The sequence below is a fragment of the Aspergillus alliaceus genome (assembly GCF_009176365.1).
Source record: "Aspergillus alliaceus strain CBS 536.65 unplaced genomic scaffold BDW43scaffold_12, whole genome shotgun sequence".
Taxonomy (NCBI): Eukaryota; Fungi; Ascomycota; class Eurotiomycetes; order Eurotiales; family Aspergillaceae; genus Aspergillus; species Aspergillus alliaceus.
In genome coordinates this window covers 234,541-254,516 of record NW_022474695.1, presented here as the reverse complement: position 1 = coordinate 254,516, position 19,976 = coordinate 234,541, and the positions used below count along the sequence as shown (strand labels likewise).

The window sequence follows — 19,976 nt, the reverse complement described above, 5'->3', positions numbered from 1 at the left end:
GTGGGACCTTATGGAGACACATTCCCCAGCTGGGATCCAACAGATAGATGAGCAAGCTGTCAAAAAGGTGAAAGCCCAGAACAGCCGGAACTCGGGGCTGATTACTGTCCAGGTTTATTCCCAGTAATCTGACTATTTAGTCAATACTAAACGGTTCTCGGACTTACTTTTATCCAGATCTCCAGGTAGCGATCACTGCCGCTGGAAGCTCGGGCGGAGCTCCTTGGTTATCATATTCAACAAATAGAGGGCCCGCTCCTCCCCAAACTCGTTTTTCCTTACGTTCCTCTGCTTCTATTCGGTGTCACTTTGTTAGCGCATACCTGATATCGCTAAGAACAACCCGTTTAAGCCCTCGCTCGCTGCACTTTCGGAGACCAACCAATCTTTTATATCGCTCCCACTGACCAATCATCTTGGAAATGGTATTTATTCACCATATCAAAGATGGCCAACTGCACTTTTAGATCAGTGATTACTGACGGCAAGTTACCCACAGTTGCCCCTCGGACTCCTCACGGCCGCTCAAGGCCATCCAATGCTCGTGGAACTCAAGAATGGCGAAACGTTGAACGGACATCTTGCCAATTGCGATAACTGGATGAACTTAATACTTAAAGAAGTCGTTCAGACTAGTCCAGAAGGCGATCGGTTCTTCCGGCTGCCCGAAGTCTATATCAGAGGAAACAATGTATGTTGCTTAGGCGCACATGGTCTGGCCGAGTACTAATGTGGGTTAGATCAAATACCTACGGATTCCCGAAGAGATCATAGAGATGGTCAAGGAACAGCAGCAAAATCAGCCCTCGAACCGCAATCGGGGTGGGCACTCTCACCGCGGTGACAGAGGTGATCGGGGTGGTCGTGGTGGACGTGGACGTAGTCGCGGTCGCGGTCGCGGCGGCAGCAACTGAAGATATGTCCAGGTCATGATTACAAGAGATGCGAGATAAAGATAGATACCCCCGAGGTGAAGGTGTAGGTAATTTATGAGGTCCGTTGGGCGGATTAGTTGAGCATGATCCTGGCGTATCTGGCTCTGTTTTCTTTTCTTTTTTTTAATCCAATGGGGATTGTGCCATAAGAACCACTGTTTTTATTTCCCTTCTTGAATAGCCTTCTTATTTAGAATCTGGATAATAAAATCTTGTAAAAGTACTGTGCTAATCAGGGCCGCACATCTATGATTACTGCGTCTAGTAAAACTGCCCTGGATAATCACGTGATGATATGGATATTTTGACAAGCGGAATTCAGATGGGACGGCCGGCATCTCTGGTTTCCCAGAAGGTCGACATGCCGAGGCAGGCCCTTATTGTAGATGGACTCTGGTATTGCCTCTGTCCATCATTCAGCCTCAATACCATCAAACGCCCTGGTATCCCCCTCATAAGGGGGAAGCGAGCTCCCAAACCCAGGCAGTTTTCGGCATTAACTCACCCATTGTCAACATCTCGAAAATACTTCAGCAGCACTCGTATTCGGAAAGCCGGTGAACATGGGTCGACTGTCGGTGATGAAGTGCATGAGGTGGGAGGTAGCCAATTCATAATCGATCAGAAAGCTCCCTGGGAACTAGATGAGAGTCAGAACCCCGGGCATGATGTCGACGCATCACCGACAGAGAGCAACCCTGGCGCAGAGTCTACACGCAAGCGCCCGCCCGGAGTTCCCAAGACGCTCGAACATAAGTCAACATCTCATCTGGAGCAAAAGCTTCAAGAGCTAACTACCACCACCCCAAGGATCTTAAATACGAGCCAGATACTGCGCATTCTGGTCAGAGATCGCCATACACGTCCTGAGATACGACACTATAGGGCATTAATACGCGCCAACTCAGATGCTGAGCGTGGGTCGCCAGAAGTCGTTCGGCAATTACTAGCTGAAATGGAGGCGAATAGCTTAACGTTGGATTCTGGCACGTTGCACACCGCATTACAGGTACTGCGACCGCCTTGCTCTAGGCTTCACGGGAAGTTTTAGCTAATGAGTTCTCCCATCGATAGGCTCTTGCGGTTCATCCTGATTATATACTACGTCAGGAGATTGTGCGCACTCTTCGAGACCGATGGCTTCCTTTAAGTCCTGACGGTTGGCATTATGTCGTGGCTGGCCTTGTGAGGGAACATCAGTTTGAATTGGCACTGGATCATATCGCGCACATGGAGAGGAAAGACGTTCCGGTTGAGGGCTGGCTACACAGCATGCTCATTTACTACCTCTGCGAATTTGAAGAGTTCGACGAGGTGGCACGGTTAATGCGTTCGCGGCTTGGCCAGGGGTATGATATGACGACAGACCTATGGCTTTACGTACTCGATGTGGCGAGTGCCGCCGTTCACCACGAAGCCACACGTTTTGTGTGGAATCAGATGGTTGAGCTGAGATACATGTACCCGCCATATGGTGTCTGCGGAAATGTGTTGACGGTAGCGTCCCGCACTGGGGATACAGAGCTTGCTGCGTCTGTCGCCCGCTTTTTAACTGAGACTGATGTACCCCTCGGTTTGGAAGATTACGAAAAGATTACTGAGACCTACGTGATGTCTGGTGATCTTTACGCTGGGTTCGAAGTCCTTTGCGAAATGCACAAAGTGGGGATTGCGTTGGAATCAAGTTCAACAGCCGCCATATTGACTTACATGATTCAATCAAGGACCAACCCGCGGGATGCCTGGTCAATTCTCAAGCAACTAAAGTCTCTGAAATATGAAATTCCCCTTCGTTGTGCACTTGTCGTTATTGAGATGTGTGAGCACGAGGCTATTAACGACCCCTTCGTGGTAGATGAGGGGGTGGCACTCTACAAGGAGCTCTATGCGTTGTGCTCGGAAAAGGCGGATGTCTCAGTTTACAACTCCCTTATTGGTATGTGTCGCCGGGCTAAAAATACCGATGCTGGCATGTTCATCGTAAAAGAGATGGCCACGCTTGGCGTGGTGCCGAATGCCACGACATTCGAACATCTCATCATCATGTGTTTGGATGCTGGGAATTTCGAATCGGCGTACATGTACTTCCAGGATTTGCTTGCACGAGATGCATCCCCCAGCGAGGATGCACGAGCTGAGATTCGGGACCTGTGTACCGGTTCGAGCGACCAGTACGCTGTTCAATTGAAGTACCATCCACAGATCAGGGATGCGCTAGTCCGCAGGCAGGTAGATGACTTGGATCCCACACATGAGCGTGCTGGGCTCATCAAGAAGGTGCCGTCTGACGCACCCCCCGAATACGCCAATCGTTTCAGACCTGGGGGACGGAGATCTTTTACCAAAGAGGAGCGACGGGCCGAAAGCAAGGAGAAGCGAAAGCAGAAGAGAAGACGGTTGGCGATCGCAAGGGCTCGAGAGGAGGACGGATGGGAAGACTACGAGCCAGGTGGACTCATCCCTGAGGATCAAATCAAGGCCGATGCAAAATCGCCATCCTGTTGAACTGGGGTTGCTATATTGTACAGTATATCGTTCCCCATTGTAAATTAGTGCCTAGCGATACCTTTCAAAATCATCCGGAATGATGCCAGATCGGAGAATTGATGTCAATGACCACCTGACGTTTTAGCAGCTGTAGGCTAATTAGGTATTAAATGGATGTACTAACAGTTCGAACAACCCTCAGATGCAGCGGAAATCAAACGCTGCGGAGTAACAGTGCCACATCTCTATACGGGGGTTTTTATTTTAATGTGTTTTTTTTCCCATTTTTTTCCCATTTTTTTTTTCCCTTCTTTTTTCCTCTCGACTCATCCTACCGAAAGAGTTCACACTGAGACCCCGAATGCAACACCAAGGCTATTCTCAAACCACCGGCGGGTTTATTTTACCTCGGAGCCAATGTTAGTGAGTCCCCACTGTCAACAACTATGGTGGGAACAGTTCCATGCATGATAAGTCCCCGTGATTTGCTATCCCTTACAGTACCGATACAATGGAGTTCGTGGTTCGTTCTATAAATAAGCGATGAATACTAGTATAGAGATTGGGATCGTCCGCCGCGAGATAGCCAGTAAGTACTGTCTACTGCACGGACAGCAGAGGATAAGTCCCTGTATAATCCGACTTATTATAGATATAGTATGTACAATATTGACATAAATCTCATTATGATTATCTATCGCTATTATTAGTCGGGCCTGCACTCCCACCCCTAGTTTGGAGCAATGTTACATCCATGACGAAGGGATGATGTTCTTTTCTCTTCGAGATGGAAGGTTGAGAAACAATGCGGTGTTTTCTCCTTCTCTGAATGGAGCAGTCCGGCTAACTCTTCCACAGATTCCTGTGATCGACAGGATGCTGGCAGGTTGATGGTTCTGTAGCCGAAATGCTGCTCCACAGCCAGTCGGGTCGTCGCTTTCCTTTCTCGTCTTTGGATCGCCACAGGAATGGCTGCTTCCCTTCCTCCCACCCCCCTGGACCTCTCCATTCACGGACATTTACTATAAAGCATAGCGACCCTCTGAAGTGGTGAATGGTTTTTGACTCTACACCCCCTACTTCATCTTACAACCTTCAATTGTCGATACTCAATATAAAAACCTCAGTCACTCTCCCCTCTGTCTCCCGCATACCAGGACCCCTGTATACATCAAACCCAAGCATAAAGGCCTCCTACCCTCTTTTTTTCCATCATGCAACTCTCTTCGGCCGTCGCGGTTGTTCTCTCCGCCCTCAGCTTTGCCTCCGCTATTCCTCTCCACCGCCTCAGTACCAGCCCTGCCCTGTCCTGGCAGGTTGCCGACTTCAACGCCGGCTGCTCCCCAGGCGGGTGCGTCTATAACTTCAACATCACGGGTGTCGCCAGCCAGAACACTCCCGGATTCCATACTCATTGTACCGGCACCAGTGTCCAAAAGGACTTCGCCTTCTGCGATGACAAGCACGTCAAGGCCAAGGTGGTTTCTCAACTGTACCCCGTGTGGACGGTCCATGTACAACATGCTTGGTTCCACGGTGAGGCCGAATTCTATGCGGCCGGTCATGCCAACGTCACATCCACTCAGAAGAACTTCACGATTCCCGTCACCGAGGTCTATGGAGTCGCCTGAATCCGGTTTTTATGAAGAGATCAGCAGCACAGGTTGGGCCGCGCGAGTGCTCGAGAAAGGGGGCGACGATCATTATTTCAATCCGCTACGGTCTACGGGCTTCGTAACAAAGAGAATGCCAGAAACGAGTACAGAAGTGCGCCGACAAGGTGAAACGATGCTACAGAAACATGTTTGAAACAAAAAGGAAGGGTCAAAAGGAAAATAGCCTCTTATGAGGCAAGTGATATGGAGCCTCTTTGTATCATATGCATTGACTCGGAGGACATATGAAAGGGTACTATTATACTAATGTTAATGTCTGGTCTACTATGACGGTCACTCGTTTATGAAATGTTTATAATTTATATGTAACGACAAACGTTTATCTGATTAAGATAAAAGATTTAAAAGTCTGTTTTGATTCCCTGCAACTTTGAATTTCTTTTTTTTTTTTTTTTTTTTTTTGGAGAAGGTGCCGCATTTTGTGAAGAGGAAAGATGGGGAGCTGATGCTTTTTGCGGGACTGTGGGATTGTGTTTCTTACGAAGGTGAGATCTTCTTTTTTTTTTTTTTTTTTTTTTTGGTTCGTCCCGTGGCTGTGACATCATAAATCTCCCCGCCCAACAACAAAAAGGAATAAATCTTGTATCTCTTCTACATTCAAGGAGAGCGGAAGCAAGTCATGTTTCCAACTATCCTTTGGCCACCTTAACATTTTCGCAAAGAGCTGGATATTTATTCAAGTGTCCGTGCCCATAGCGTGCAGTCATTCTCCCCACGGAGTCCCTGAGCTTATTTATCGGCGATTATCTGAAATCTTGGCATATTCCTTCACAGCGGGTCTTGTGCAAATGGTCGGGAGCTTGTCGCCCTCCATTTGCATTCATTCTCTCCCAGTCCTGCAATTTAGCGCGAGGAGCTACACTTTACTGCATACCCCTTGCTTTCTCGCCTGTTGACTGGGTACCGATGGTAAGATCACTTTGTCCGGATAGATTCCCTCATTCCAATATCGTCCTGTGCCGAGACTGACACAGGGCGCTTGGCTCTTCGTCCTCTGCAGGCGTCGATCTTACGGCAAATCGTTGCTGGGCCAAGGTTACAGCACCCAGAGGCAGGGCTGGATCTATGCTATGTCACCGATAATCGTGGGTCTTCCAGTGTGCCTCCGCTATCACGGTACTTCCTAACCCCGAATCAGCGCTAACAGCCTTTTTCTTCTTTGTTGTCATGCAGTCATTGCAACGTCCGGGCCGTCCCCTAGCTACCCGAAACGTGCCTACAGGAATCCGCTCGATGACTTAGTAAAATATCTGGACTCCAAACATGGCGAGGACTGGTGTATTTTCGAGTTCCGTGCCGAGGGAACAGGGTACCCGGATGACGCAGTCTACGGGCGGATACATCATTACCCGTTCCCAGATCACCATCCCCCGCCATTTGCGCTTATCCCCGCAATGATGGGGTCTATGCATAACTGGCTACATGGGTTGGATGGCAAGGGCGAAGCGCAAAAGAAACGGAAGAGAGTTGCGGTGGTCCATTGCAAAGCTGGCAAAGGACGAAGTGGAACAGTCGCTTGCAGCTATTTGATGTCGCATGAAGGATGGAAGAAAGAGGACGCTTTGCAACGCTTTACCGAGCGGAGGATGCGGTCTGGGTTTGGCCCCGGGGTGAGTATCCCGAGCCAGCTGCGTTGGGTAGGGTATGTCGACCGGTGGGCGAACCAAATGGCCAAAACGTATACCGAGCGGCCGGTGGAGATCCTCGAGCTGCATGTCTGGGGCCTGAAAGATGGCGTCAAGGTTGCAGTGGAGGGGTTTGTCGACGAAGGCAAGAAGATTCAGAGCTTCCACCTGTTCAACCGCAGTGAGCGCTCCGTTGTGGACGATGGGAAGGTAAAGCCTTCGTCGTCGCTGAAGAAGGATAAGAATGGTAGTGGCCGAAAAAGCGGTATCAAGGAGGCCTTCTCACCCGTAGCAGAATCGTCCAGCTCATCTAGCTCGAGCTCATCCGATGAGGATTCAAGGATCCAAAGCGGCACGTCTGCCGTCCTCTTTCGGCCCAGCAAGCCCCTCATCATCCCTACCTCCGATATCAACATTGATTTTGAACGGAGAAGCAAGGCCTACAAGGATTGGGCAATGGTGACGTCCATCGCGCATATATGGTTCAACGCTTTCTTCGAAGGCGGCGACAAGCAAGATTCAGGTGTCTTCGAAGCGGAATGGGATAACCTGGACGGAATAAAAGGCACCTCCAGGAAAGGGGTCCGGGCCCTCGACCGACTCAAAGTAGTATGGAGATACCCACCTTCCTCGCAAACCGGGACAACCGCGCCAGACAAGTTAGAAACGGCCGCCACGCCGGGCAAAACCATCACCGAGCCCAAACCCGGCGAACCCATCTCCGAAAGCCATCCAGCTGACTGGCGGGGCCAAGATCCAGTAGAGCAGCTCGCTGCACCAGATCAGGAGAACATTCCAATACGGGCTCACAGGAGCCTAGAAGACCAAAAGGAAAGCAAGGAGCCCACGTCTGAATCAGATAGCCCGATCGTCACCGGCCTCACCACCGCCGCCAGCAGTGCAGCAGCGGCTGCTGCATCTTCGGTGCAGATGCTAGGCAAGGAACTAGGGCTCAGGAGGCAAACGGATGAGAGCAAAGATGTCAGTCTTGCTGAAAGCGACGATAATGACTCGGTGCTAGGTCACCGGAAACACGATAATGATGCAGAGCAAAGACAGGCGTTGAACAGAGTAGAAAGTGAAGACTTCGAAGGCGTCCAGTCATACTTTGGGAATGGCGATCAAAAAGATTTGAGCTCTCCGAAGAACACTAAGCTTAATGCTCTATGTAAATAGCATGTGGATGGCGAACACTTTGGGATATATTAATCTTGCAGGCATATATGTCCATGTACATACATACAGCATACCCATACAAAATCCGCGCCATATTAGAAAACATGGAGCCTCACCAAATCCCATAAAAATTAGATATTTACATAAGGAATATTCTAATACTACTTATATTTGTGGTAACGTATTAGTTGGGGGAGCAGGATCGTCGTCTCAAAGAGGCACAAACCCTTCCATCCATCGTCGAGCCTCTTCTTCCTCGCGCCGCAGTCGGTCAGATTTCTTGCGCTCATAAACGGCCCGGACCACGCGTTTCACTTGTTCCTCGCCTTGAGCAAAATTGGCTTTGGCAAGGCCGACGACAGAGTCGATTTGTTCGGGGCTGTACACGAAGTTCCATGTGGAGAGAAAGTCGTCAACATCCGGATTAATGGAGCCAGGATGCGGTGTCAGGGGCTTTGCTGGATCGGAGACCTTGGCAGAAGACTTTGTCTCTGACTGTTGAGCCGGGGGGCAGGGTTTAGATAGCGACGAACTGGAAGGCAATTCTGGGGCAGAGGGGTTTGGAAGCAGAGGGAAATACACGACGGCGATACCTGCGTCAGGGCGCATTAGGTGGAAATCGGACTCCGAATGGTCCTTGTGTCTGGGTTGGAAAAGACGCTTTGATGGAGGTGGTTCTTCACCGGAAACTTTCTCTTGGGTGGTTCCGACCCAGACGTTGCAGTAATCTAGATCTGTGTCTTGGTCGCTGAGACTCTCGTTGCAGTTTGTTGTTGGGTCCTGTCCATTGCTCCTAGTGTTCTTATCGTTGTCTTGGGCTTCCCGTATCTTTGCATTGAGCGCGTCCTCGGTGATGTTTTGGGCCTCGCGGAGCTTTTCCTCTGTTTCCTTCACCTTCGTCCCCACTTTCGGCCAACCAGCTCCAATTGGCCAACCTTTGACACCTCGTTGTCGTGCGTACCCATCGACAACGGAAAGCCAGTTTTCTTGTTTTATGTCGGCTGAAGCGTCAAAAGCAACAACGATGTCCACGTCTCTGCCGGGTCGGAGTAGTGGGTAAATGGGTAGATTATTGCTCATTCCCGCATCCATTAACCGCAGATGTGAACTGTGGAAAATCGACTCCGGACAAGATGGCGGCAAAATATCCTTCATGCCTAGTACATAGTTCGGTATAGTAGCAGGGTCGATCGGGTGGACTCGGACTAAGTCTTTTCTCTTCCCTTCGATCAGAGAGTCTATGCCCCCAAAACCGGCGATGCCTCGTACCAGGGGCCGTACCTCCTTGTAATAATGAGATAGGGTCGCGCAGAAAGCACTCCCCCAAACTCCCATGAGACCCGGGACACGTAGTTCAGGGATTGGATAGTGTCCCTTTGGGATTTGGTTGACTCCTTCATTGAAATGTCTTCCTAGAGCCCATGTGGGTATACCCGCACCGAGCTCCTCGCAGAAAAATTCATATGGCGTGAACTCAAACCACTGGAACCATGCTTCATCCTGAGACTCTTTTATCAGCATCTCTGGCGTCGGTTGCTTCTTTTGGCGGCCTTCTTCGTCGCTCTCAAGGACCGGGATCTCATGTCGGACGGCGGTGTAGATAGGCAGTGGATGAGCCCCATTTGCAAGGTTGAATCTCTGGTTGGACAGCTTGAGATCTCGATCCGAGACTCCAAGCTCTCCTTTTGGTACAAGCAGTCTCGCAGCTAACAACATCCCGTATATGTCTACCAAACCGAAATCCGCACCAGGGTCGCCTTTCAACTTCTCAACCAACCCACTGAGGAGGTATTTGTTGGTAGGGGCGGTTGTCAATGCATTGAGAGCCTTTGGTGGGAAGGCTATATGTACACCTAGCCGGTGTTTTAGATGATCCATCAATTTTTGAAAGTTGCACCCGGTAATGGATGAATGATACAGGGTCTGCAACCAGCAACTGCCACTGACACCGGCGGTGTAAGTCACACAGTCCCACAAGCCGGCCTCCTGAGCGGCCAAGTATGACCCAGTCCCAGCGACAAGCGCCCGCAGACCACCTCCCGAACCGCACATTGCAATGATAGGGACGTCATCGGGATGTATGTCCTCTTCAGGTATGCCCAGATAGGATGCAAGTGCTCTCACCCCGTGCTCCCGTCTTTTCCGCCTGAACTCCAATTCCTCTCTGCATAGGTCATTTCCCACCCGAACTCTTGCATTTTGCAATATTTCTGGGTTGATATCCGGATCATGGGCCTCCTTCCAGATATCATCCGCAAGGGAACCGGGGGCCATTGAGAGCTCACGCTGGAGCTTTTGGACTGTCGCTGGAAGCAACCGAGCCCAGTCTGGCATGATGTAATTTTTCAAGCTGTCAATCTCGATCCAATCAGTCGAACCCACCGTTTGCTTTACTCCGTCGAACTTCTGTAATATGTTCGTCCATATTGAGCCTGGTTCGCTATGGTCTCCGGAGCTTGATGTCCCATTGCTCCCCTGCAAGCTCACAGATGGTGATCTTCCAGATCGTCTCTGTGCATGGTAGTTTGTAGACGTGGAAAACTGAGCTGATTGATCGGATTGTAGTACAGCATGTTTGTAGTACTGGGTCTGGCCACTAGTAGAATAAAGCGCCCCACTGCCCAATGCAATTAAAATAGCCGGAGGGACGGTCCAGCGAAGACGCAATGCCTTCGTAGCAACCATGTTGTGACGGGAACTGCACAGGAGGGAGGGGAAGTACAGGGCCAACATCCGACATTTAAGGCCATGGCGAGTGGGCCAGACCGACGACGATCCCATTTGTAGCTTTTCTTCTCCAACTTTTCCCGACCCTGCAGGAATGACATCACATCACGTGTATTATTCGGGACAATAGACGGACCGGATGCCTACCGCTTTGATGCTAGCGGTTGACTGCGGAGTGGGAAAGGCAACCTATTGAAATGCCGCGGTTGGTCTGGGGTGAACAAAGCTCCAATAAATTAATTATGCGTGCTCCATGAGGCCAGCTGCCTCGTCGGCCAGCTGTTCATTTTCTTGCAACAGCTCTTACTTCGGCTCCGACCAGAAAGACATGACGTATTTGGGATAGAAGCGCGCGAGTGAAATCGTTATCTTTTCAAGTTCTTGATTGTCTCATATCATTGAGAGACCTGCCGACCATGGTTGCTCCAAGGAATACTGCTTACGCGGAGGAGAGCGCGGAAGTGGAGGTGTTGTATGCCAATCTTGAGAAACTTAAGCTTCTCACCAGGGGAATCCAAGGTTCCCTCGTCCGGCTGGAAACCGGGGGGAACGTCGTGAAACACGCCATTGGGCCCATCTACAGTAATACCCAATCACTGCAAATCACCAACAGCAACATTGATAAGGTCAATGATGCCATTGATCGCCTGCGTCAACCCCTCGAAGCAAAGAATCGGGAGGAAGATATCATTCGTTCTGGGTAAGCGAATTTCTTGTTGATGTCGTTGAAGTGGATAACCTAGCTAACACATTTGAAGCCCGCAAAATGTCGAGTTGTCGCAGTATTTGGCGGCCATAAAACGTGTAGAAAAGGCGCTCGTCGATTTAAATTCTACAAACTTAAGATCGAACCAGAAAGCCATTTCTGATTTCAACACTTTAATGAACACCGGAGCCGTTCGCCTTCAAGACTTGTTACGAAGCAAGTTGAGCGACCACGTCAACCCTATCGAGCCATTGCATTATTTGACGAAAGGTGCGGTTGGAACGCTACGTATGGCCTTGCCTTTGAAGTAACGGCACTAATCAATCTATATAGAGCTATCGTTTCCGTCAATCCCGGAAGAAACCGTTGCAGAGTTGGGACCTATATGTGCCGCAATCAATTCCGCAGCAACCCACAGCCCTCAACGTGGCGACGGTGGAAATGCTGCCCTTAATATATATGCTGACATCCGAGGACCATATATCTCTTCCAGCTTGCAAAATCTTGCCACTGCATCTCTGAATACCGTGAAAAGGAGGGCTAATGATGGCCCTTATAAACAAGGCACCAACGGTATTGGCATTTACTCGAATGCTTTGGAAAATTTCATATACATCGAACACGATATCATCTCACGAATCTTTACAGGAGACCAGCAGGGGATGGCTCTACAAGCAACATGCCAGTCGGCTTTAGCTGAATACTCGAAGACCCTGCGTGAGCTCAATCAGTATATCAGAGCCAATCTCATGACAGATTGCTTTTTGGCTTTCGAAATCATTGAGATTGTCACAGCAATGTCTTACCGTGTTGATTCAAAGACAGGGGAGCTCAAGAGCATGTTCATAGAAGCTCTAAGGCCTGTTCGTGAAACCGCAAAGTCCTCCCTCTCGGAATTGCTGGAAGAGACAAAACGGAAAGCTGCATCCATCCAAGTGCTTCCACCGGATGGGGGGTCTGTGCCTCTTGTCAACGAGGTCATGAGCTCTTTGGTCACGTTGACTGGATATTCTGGACCATTGGCATCTATCCTAACCTCCTTAGGAGACGGCAACTGGCGCTCTGCTTCAAATGCGTCGGGTTCTGCTCCTTTGGATGTCAACCCAGATAGTTCCACACTTCTATCGCACTTTATTCTCGATATGATTGAGGCCCTTATGATAGCGCTGGAGTCTCGGGGCCGGGCATTCCATCGCACCAAAGCTGTCCAGGGCGTCTTCCTATCGAATGTCTTTTGCAATGTCGACCGCTCTATCCGGTCGAGCGCCGAGCTAGCACGGTACCTAGGCTCTCCCGACAGCATCGCACGGGTAGACACCTTTCGCAAACGCGCCACCTCGACCTATCTGGACGCTTGGAAGGAAACTTCACAGTATCTACTCGATGTACAGTATACATCTCGGGGTGCTGGGGGGTCGACTCGTCCCGCATCTGGGGGTGTTGTTGATTCTAGCGCCATAGTCAAATCTCTTTCATCGAAAGATAAGGACGCCATCAAAGATAAGTTCAAGGCGTTCAATACAAGCTTCGATGAACTGGTTTCTCGTCACAAGGGTCTGTATATGGAGCGAGAAGTGCGAAATGTCCTGACGCGCGAGGTGCAAGCTGTGCTTGAGCCTTTATATGCACGATTCTGGGACCGCTACCATGAAATTGATAAGGGCAGAGGCAAGTACGTCAAGTATGACAAGGGAAGCCTTTCTGCACAGCTCGCTGCATCGGGATAAGTCTGCATGGGTTCAGTCCCATATTTTACTAGTTAGCATTTTTTGACGGGTGTGATTGTTTCGAATGCACAGCGCTCAATTTCCGGACGCTGTGATTATCATATATGATCTATTACTATTTTATAATGTTATACCTTAATCCTTACCCATATCTATCATGTGATGATAGCCCCTCCGGATTTAACTCATAACGTGACTGATAAGCGGAGCCCCGCTAAGTCTGGGCCACCGCAAGCAAAATTTCCGTTGATCACGCACACACTCCCTCCCCCTCGATATCTTTTTCCCTCTCTTCTTGCCTCTCAATTCCTTGTGGAAGTGCTTCAATTCATTTCTAGCAAGATGTCTTCAAGTAACGATGTTTACCAGACCCCTCTCAACTCGCGTTATGCGAGTAAGTGCCCCGCAATATGCTCCAATGCCCGCGGTTTGTACTAATACTGCGGGGTTTGTAGGCAATGAGATGAAGTATCTCTTCTCCCCGAGAAATCGGTTCTCTACATGGAGGCAACTATGGCTGTGGCTTGCGGAGTCTGAGAAAGGTATATATTGTTTGCATAGCTTAGTCACCAGAGAACGCCTCGTGACTAACGGCCACAGAACTCGGCCTCTCTATCTCCGACGAGGCCATTGAGCAGATGAAGGCCCACCTTACCATCCAAGATGAGGAGTTCATGGTTGCTGCTGAGGAGGAGAAGCGCCGTCGACACGATGTCATGGCCCACGTTCATGCTTTTGGCCAGGTCGCACCCGCCGCCGCCGGTATCATCCACTGGGGTGCCACCTCGTGCTACTGCACGGACAATGCGGATCTTATCTTCCTCCGCGATGGTCTCGATATCCTCATTCCCAAGCTTGCCGTCGTGATTGACAAGCTGTCTCAGTTCGCTCAGCAGTACAAGGACTTGCCTTGTCTCGGTTTCACCCACGGCCAGCCCGCCCAGCTTGTTACTGTCGGAAAGAGAGCTTGCCTCTGGATTCAGGACTTGCTAATGGATCTGAGGAACTTGGAAAGGGCACGCGATGACCTGCGCTTCCGTGGAGTCAAGGGCACCACCGGTACTCAGGCTTCTTTCCTCCAGATCTTCGACGGAGACCACTCTAAGGTCGAGCAACTGGACGAGCTTGTCACCAAGAAGGCCGGTTTCGACTCTGCATTCATCATTTCCAGTCAGACCTACTCGCGAAAGATCGACGTTGATGTCGGCAATGCACTGGGATCCTTCGGATCCACCTGTGAGCGCATTGGCATTGATATCCGCCATTTGGCTATGCTTAAGGAGGTTGAGGAGCCTTTCGAGAAGGACCAGATTGGCAGCAGCGCGATGGTTAGTAATTATACATAGTTACAGAGAGCGCTTCTTTTTATCTGACCGGATCCGGGATCACACAGGCTTACAAGCGTAACCCCATGCGGTCTGAGCGTTTGTGCTCGCTCGGAAGACACCTTCAGAACCTCCCCAAGGATGCGTTGGACACCTACTCCGCGCAGTGGTTTGAGCGTTCTCTGGTAGGGATCGATATTGAACTTTTTTCTTCCGAGATATATTAACAACCACAGGATGACAGTGCCATTCGTCGTATCAGCATTCCTGAGCTCTATCTCTCTGCTGACGCCTGTCTCATTCTCCTGAGTAAGTATACGCCAAAGTCGCCTCTACACAGTTGACTAACTCCCTGGAAGACAACGTTACTTCCGGTTTTGTTGTTTACCCCGAAGTCATCAAGCGCCGTGTAAACGACGAGCTCCCCTTCATGGCCACGTAAGCTCCCCTTCAACTCATCAAAAATAAAATCACCCACTAACTAGATGGCTAGTGAGAACGTAAGCTATTCCCGCGATAACACGATTTTAACGGATAAACATATTAATGAACCCAGATCATCATGGCCTGCGTGAAGAAGGGACTTTCCCGCCAGGACGCCCACGAGGAGATCCGTAAGAAACCCCTCATGAACGAAAACATAATATATACCCCTTCTCATGTCTAACTACTCCATCACAGGCGTTCTCTCCCACCAAGCAGCAGACAACGTCAAGAAGCAGGGCAAAGACAACGACCTTCTCGACCGTATTCGCCGCACCGCATTCTTCAACCCCATCCTGCCCGAACTTGACGCCCTCCTCGACCCCAGCACCTTCGTCGGCCGTGCTCCCCAGCAAGTCGAGAAGTTCACCTCCACTGAGGTTAAGAAGGTCCTCGAACCATATGCATCCTACATCGCCAAGGCCGAGACCTCTGCGCTAAGCGTTTAAAGTTGCATATTATGCAAACGCACATACACATACATACATAGCTTTTCCTCAAAGTGCAGGCCAGACTCGAAAGGGGGGAAGGATAAGTTACCTGTATTCGGTATACATCCCCTTCCTAAGGAATGTGAAAAGGCATGAATGGATAGGAACTCTCTATCTCATGGATCACCCGAAAACATAAAGAGTCAATTTCACGTTGCGCAAAAGTTTTCTTTTTCCCTAAAAAGGAACTCCAATTATGTATATAGTAATTGATGACTGAGACGTTTCTTGTGCTCTTCTCTCTCCTTCTCTCCTTCTGTTATGGCGGACTATCACCTACTCTACCTAGGTTTCTATCTATAGTACTTGTAATATAATATAATACCGTATCTCTTTAACTCTGCTTAGTTCAAAAAATTTGCATTTACACTAAACTCACTACTGTTTGTGTTAGATTAGGGCTATCACCAAACGGTCATCGTCCCTGTACAGAAGTACCTTCGATCCACCAACTAATAGTAAGACCGTAAGACACAGCAGGTTCCACTATTCGTGTTAACTCCAGAGTAAAACATATCACACAGTCCGTTCACACCATGACCCCGCCGTCCCACTCTAATAATGAGGGGTACCTGTGAGGTCAGACAAAAAAATAATAATAAATAAAAACAAAAGATACATGTGGATTGTATTACAAGTACAAATATATTAAGGAATACCATTTCAAACGTGTAAGATACAAATTAGTAATATACACATCAGCGAGAGGGAAAATCAGAAACGGAAATCGCACAATGATTGGTATCTTAAAAATGGACTGGGATGCTTCAAATATGAGAGTGTGGGTCCAGCTCCTGCTCTTCTAGATCGCTCCTTCTTTTTGAACTTTTGAACGTACTATACAGGATGTTGGGAATCAAAAGAGAAAAGTAGCACTGCAATGCAACAAAAGCATGCAGAAATGGAAAAAAAAATTTGTCGTTCAATGCGTCAATCTCGTGTAAGATAAGTCTATGTAGGCTGTGAAGAATAACTCAGCAAATTTTTCATGAGTAAGAGAAGGAGAAAAAAAAGGAAACAAAGAAAGAAAGGAGGAAGAATTTTCGCATTTATTGCAACAATGAAAGAAAAAGCCATTGCATACCTCACCACATCCTACCCAAAACATAGTCAACCCTAACGGTCATGTATCTTAAGCATGCCATCTAGTATGCGGTATTACATCCATGCTGCTATGACCCAGCTTTGAATTGTCCCGCGGCCTAGAGCATTGATAACCAGTTGATAACCTAAGAAGAGCCACTGTGTTAAGACAGGCATTTGATTTTGTAAAAGATAGAGAACTCACCATCATCGCCTGGATCAATGCCACCTTCTCACCATCGTGCATACCATCCCGGCTATCTGCTTGCAAAGTCGCGTTGTACATCCCCAAGGCTTCCATACCTCTAGCTCGCGCGGCTTCAGATGTGTCCAACGCGTACTGCCAACTACTCGCGTGAACGTTGTTTTCAGAGGGTTTCTGGTGGCCTGGAGCTGTTGGGCCTATCCAGAGGAAAGGCGTATCATGCTTGCTAGATTTGGCCAGTGCTAGCCATTCATCCATGCTATTTCCGGCAATCGTCAGTGAGTAGGAGGTCGAAAGGGAGAGACTCTGGATCACCGGAACAGGTTTTCCCCGGCCACTCCCTCGGCTGATGAGACGTCGGAATCTTTCATGGGCACTCTTCAAGGCAGGTGAGCTCGTTGCCGTCACGAAAGCGTGGGAAGTAGCTACATAACAGACCTTATTAGTACTTCGGACCTAAAGAGGTCAGGAGATCATCAAAGGGTAGTATGCTCACAGACTGAACAGGCATTTGGACCTGCGGGTGCTTTTCTGCCGTTCTGCTTCTCTACCTGGTCGCTAGAGGTAACCCTCAACGGCAGGCAAGAGGCGCTGGTAAACTGTGAGCCGCATCTGCATTTTTCAAGTTGCTCATTAGTCAATTCGGACTCTCTCATGGCACCAGTCGCCAGATTCCCTCGAAGAAGGATATTGAACCCTGCGTATACATCGGCGAGAGTTTCGTCGCCAACGAAAACAAGTGCGTCGAACTTTTGCAGGATGTCACAAATTTCAGAGTTGGTATACCAGCGATAGAAGCAACCTTGATGACCAGCGTCAGTCAACACCTTTAAAATAACGAAGAGGGAACAAGGAGCGAGAACTGATGAGACTTGGGGCTTCTCAGGGGCATCAACAGGTCACAGTCAACATCTCACTCACCTTTAGAAGTATACGCCTCGTCAAAACCATGTCGGCCGCCGTTACTCATCGCCGTTAGCAAGGAATCACGGGTTTGACAGTACGAATGGCTTGATACCCCCTGATCACCGATTTTAGGGGGCTCATAGAGAGCAAAGGACGATATACCACACTCCTGGTGTCCAACATACTGCTCCAGGAAACTGCTGGCAAGATGTGTCAGTTTGATTCTACATTCACGTCACGGTCCCCACAACTCCAGGGGCGTCGAACTCACTCCTGAGAGGCACTGGTGGTGATCGCTTCGGGTTGCGTACGGGTGAAGGGAAGATAGAAGATATCCCGGATGAGCCAGACGATGTAGAAGACACCCAGGACCCAAAGTGACGCCATCAGCTTGTAAGTCGAAGAGCGCCAGGTAACTCTGCGAACCAGCCTGCGTCCGTTGGGGCCTTCAATCGGACCGCGGCGCTGTGGCCGATTACTCTGCTGCATTGTGGTAAAGGAATATGCAAAGGCTTCGTTCGCCGACGACGAGGCTATTGGTTCACTATGAGAAGCACGGCGACGAGACATAGCTGGCATGTTTACATGCACCTGAGGTCGGGGGTAAAGGAGTAGTAGGGGGGGGTGGACAGTGCGGAAGTATGAGTGAGAAGGATGGTGTAGTCTTTAGAAGTGATGCATCTGTTCAGGAGTAGGTCTTTCTTAGTGGCAAAAAAGAATTAGGAATACAAGAGAGAAGGAAAAGGGGAACAAGAGGGAGTAGTTTAGCGTCAGAGAGGAGGAGGGGTGTAATTGTTGTAGTGAATAGTTAGTTGTGAAAGGAAGTTGCTGAGAGAGGGGCACTTTCAATAAGGAAGTCGTGCGTTCAGCTTCCTCTGCTATTTCCCAATTGGGAATTTTCGTGGTCTTCAAATTTATCCTTTTTTTTTCTTTGCGCTCCTTCAACACCTCTCCTTTCTCCGGCTTCTCCAAAATTGGTGTATTTGAATAATTTTGGTTCTTGTTCCTCGATTGTTAAGTCCACCTTTTTAAATCATCGCTTTTTTTTTTCTTTTCCAACGATCCTGGAAGATGAAGAAACCGTTGATTATGATTCCCCCAGCCACGCCACGACAATACAAGACGATACCAAAATCCACTACCAGGGAAAGAAAAAAAAAAGAAGGAAAGAGAAGAAAAAAAGAAAGAGGGTAAAAAAAAAAAAGGAAAAGAAAAAAGAGAAGAGACAAAAAAGGCCAGAGGGATAGTGAGAGGGGCGGTTCAGTAAGTGAGGGCCAGTAACGGGTAGAAAAAGGGCATACAACCAGCATGAGGGCGAAAAAGGTAATCTCCATGGAGTTGTTGCGGATCCTCTCTCTTTTTGCCTCATTCCCTCAGTCCAATATGATTATTATTTTTAATTTTATTTTTCATTTTTTTTTGTGTAGTAGTATTATCCTAGGCCATCGGCTGGTCCTCTAATATTTAATTAAAGACTACTGCACTACCTTCGAGAAAAACAACAGCGGAATTAAAATTCGACCTGGAAGAAACAGAAATTTTGAAAAGTGAAATATGAATTCTTTTTGTGTGTCTATTATGTTGGAGAAGCCAAGAATAAGAAGCAAAAAAAAGAATTTCTAGAATTTCACACAACAAAAAGTTTGGGGTTACCAGTAGTTTTGCATCATCATTGATTCATTCATTCAATCATTCGGCCGATTTTTTTTGGAAAACAATTTAATCCACACGACAGGGTACATCTGTACTAATACAAAGAAAGGAAAAAGAAAACATCGACTCGGAAGTATTGGTTCAGCCAACTGTCGTGCGGATCACAGTCTTTTAGTGGGCCATTGACATGACAAGTTGGATGATCTATATCTTTAGTACTTCCGTAACCCTTTTTTTCTGTTTCCGGCATGCTTTAAGCCAAGCCACATGAGAAGGGAAAAACAAAAAAAAAAAGAGAGGACAAACTGCAAGTCTTTTCAACATCCAATTCTAGTGATTGAACAGTGCTGCCCTAAGCGGGTTGCCGGCGGTGATCGTCGTGGAAATACTTCCAGCGACTGTTCTTGACAGGCGCCCGCTAAGACCAACTAGGGCTGGCTTTCCACCTCATTCTCCACACCCTCAAATTACAGTTACAGTGTGCTTAACAGCGTTGCCTTCCTATTGGCTGTCTCTTCTTGTAGGGACTCCATTTCATGAAAGAACAACTTGAACCTCCAGTTCCGACTGACAGGTCGGAATGCAGAATCTGACGCTGTTTTGCGCAAAACTTCCCACCCAATGGGCCGTCACGTGAGCAATCGTTCGTCAGCTCCCCCAGGTCCAGAGTCGCTGCATCGAAGGCAGAATAGAAACCATCTAGATCATGAAAGCGGTGTGAGCCACGATCTGTGAGCCATGATGCTATCGTGGTTAACATCTCACGAAACA

General features: G+C 48.7%; 7 protein-coding genes across 7 annotated transcripts; 5 read left to right on the top strand and 2 right to left on the bottom strand.

Annotated features, from left to right (window-relative positions):
* Positions 1-242: 242 nt before the first annotated feature.
* On the top strand, positions 243-1,186 carry BDW43DRAFT_270026 (U6 snRNA-associated Sm-like protein LSm4). Its single transcript, XM_032041299.1, has 3 exons — positions 243-425; positions 500-691; positions 741-1,186. The coding sequence occupies exons 1-3, from the start codon at positions 423-425 to the stop codon at positions 912-914; spliced, it is 369 nt and encodes a 122-aa protein (XP_031902226.1). The 5' UTR covers positions 243-422; the 3' UTR covers positions 915-1,186.
* Positions 1,187-1,285: 99 nt separating this feature from the next.
* Positions 1,286-3,536, top strand: BDW43DRAFT_270025 (pentatricopeptide repeat protein). The gene is made up of 2 exons (XM_032041298.1): positions 1,286-1,944; positions 2,010-3,536. The coding sequence occupies exons 1-2, from the start codon at positions 1,297-1,299 to the stop codon at positions 3,438-3,440; spliced, it is 2,079 nt and encodes a 692-aa protein (XP_031902225.1). The 5' UTR covers positions 1,286-1,296; the 3' UTR covers positions 3,441-3,536.
* Positions 3,537-4,636: 1,100 nt separating this feature from the next.
* BDW43DRAFT_298916 (uncharacterized protein) lies at positions 4,637-5,053 on the top strand (the record flags this gene model as incomplete). The annotated part of the gene is made up of 1 exon (XM_032044639.1): positions 4,637-5,053. The coding sequence occupies one exon, from the start codon at positions 4,637-4,639 to the stop codon at positions 5,051-5,053; it is 417 nt and encodes a 138-aa protein (XP_031902224.1).
* Positions 5,054-5,709: 656 nt separating this feature from the next.
* On the top strand, positions 5,710-8,004 carry BDW43DRAFT_32067 (putative phosphatidylinositol-3,4,5-trisphosphate 3-phosphatase). Its single transcript, XM_032049129.1, has 3 exons — positions 5,710-6,007; positions 6,099-6,183; positions 6,272-8,004. The coding sequence occupies exons 1-3, from the start codon at positions 6,005-6,007 to the stop codon at positions 7,897-7,899; spliced, it is 1,716 nt and encodes a 571-aa protein (XP_031902223.1). The 5' UTR covers positions 5,710-6,004; the 3' UTR covers positions 7,900-8,004.
* A 105-nt stretch (positions 8,005-8,109) lies between these two features.
* Positions 8,110-10,584, bottom strand: BDW43DRAFT_309254 (putative phospholipase A2 (PlaA); the record flags this gene model as incomplete). Its single annotated transcript, XM_032046672.1, has 1 exon — positions 8,110-10,584. The coding sequence occupies one exon, from the start codon at positions 10,582-10,584 to the stop codon at positions 8,110-8,112; it is 2,475 nt and encodes an 824-aa protein (XP_031902222.1).
* A 458-nt stretch (positions 10,585-11,042) lies between these two features.
* Positions 11,043-15,316, top strand: BDW43DRAFT_298913 (Cullin repeat-like-containing domain protein; the record flags this gene model as incomplete). Its single annotated transcript, XM_032044638.1, has 11 exons — positions 11,043-11,326; positions 11,385-11,602; positions 11,666-13,008; positions 13,264-13,403; positions 13,546-13,601; positions 13,660-14,387; positions 14,453-14,569; positions 14,621-14,693; positions 14,744-14,793; positions 14,941-14,998; positions 15,066-15,316. 11 exons carry the CDS (start codon positions 11,043-11,045, stop codon positions 15,314-15,316), a joined length of 3,318 nt encoding a protein of 1,105 aa, XP_031902221.1.
* A 1,244-nt stretch (positions 15,317-16,560) lies between these two features.
* BDW43DRAFT_298912 (uncharacterized protein) lies at positions 16,561-18,131 on the bottom strand (the record flags this gene model as incomplete). Its single annotated transcript, XM_032044637.1, has 5 exons — positions 16,561-16,587; positions 16,647-17,071; positions 17,143-17,448; positions 17,568-17,749; positions 17,824-18,131. The coding sequence occupies 5 exons, from the start codon at positions 18,129-18,131 to the stop codon at positions 16,561-16,563; spliced, it is 1,248 nt and encodes a 415-aa protein (XP_031902220.1).
* Between the last annotated feature and the right edge of the window lie 1,845 nt (positions 18,132-19,976).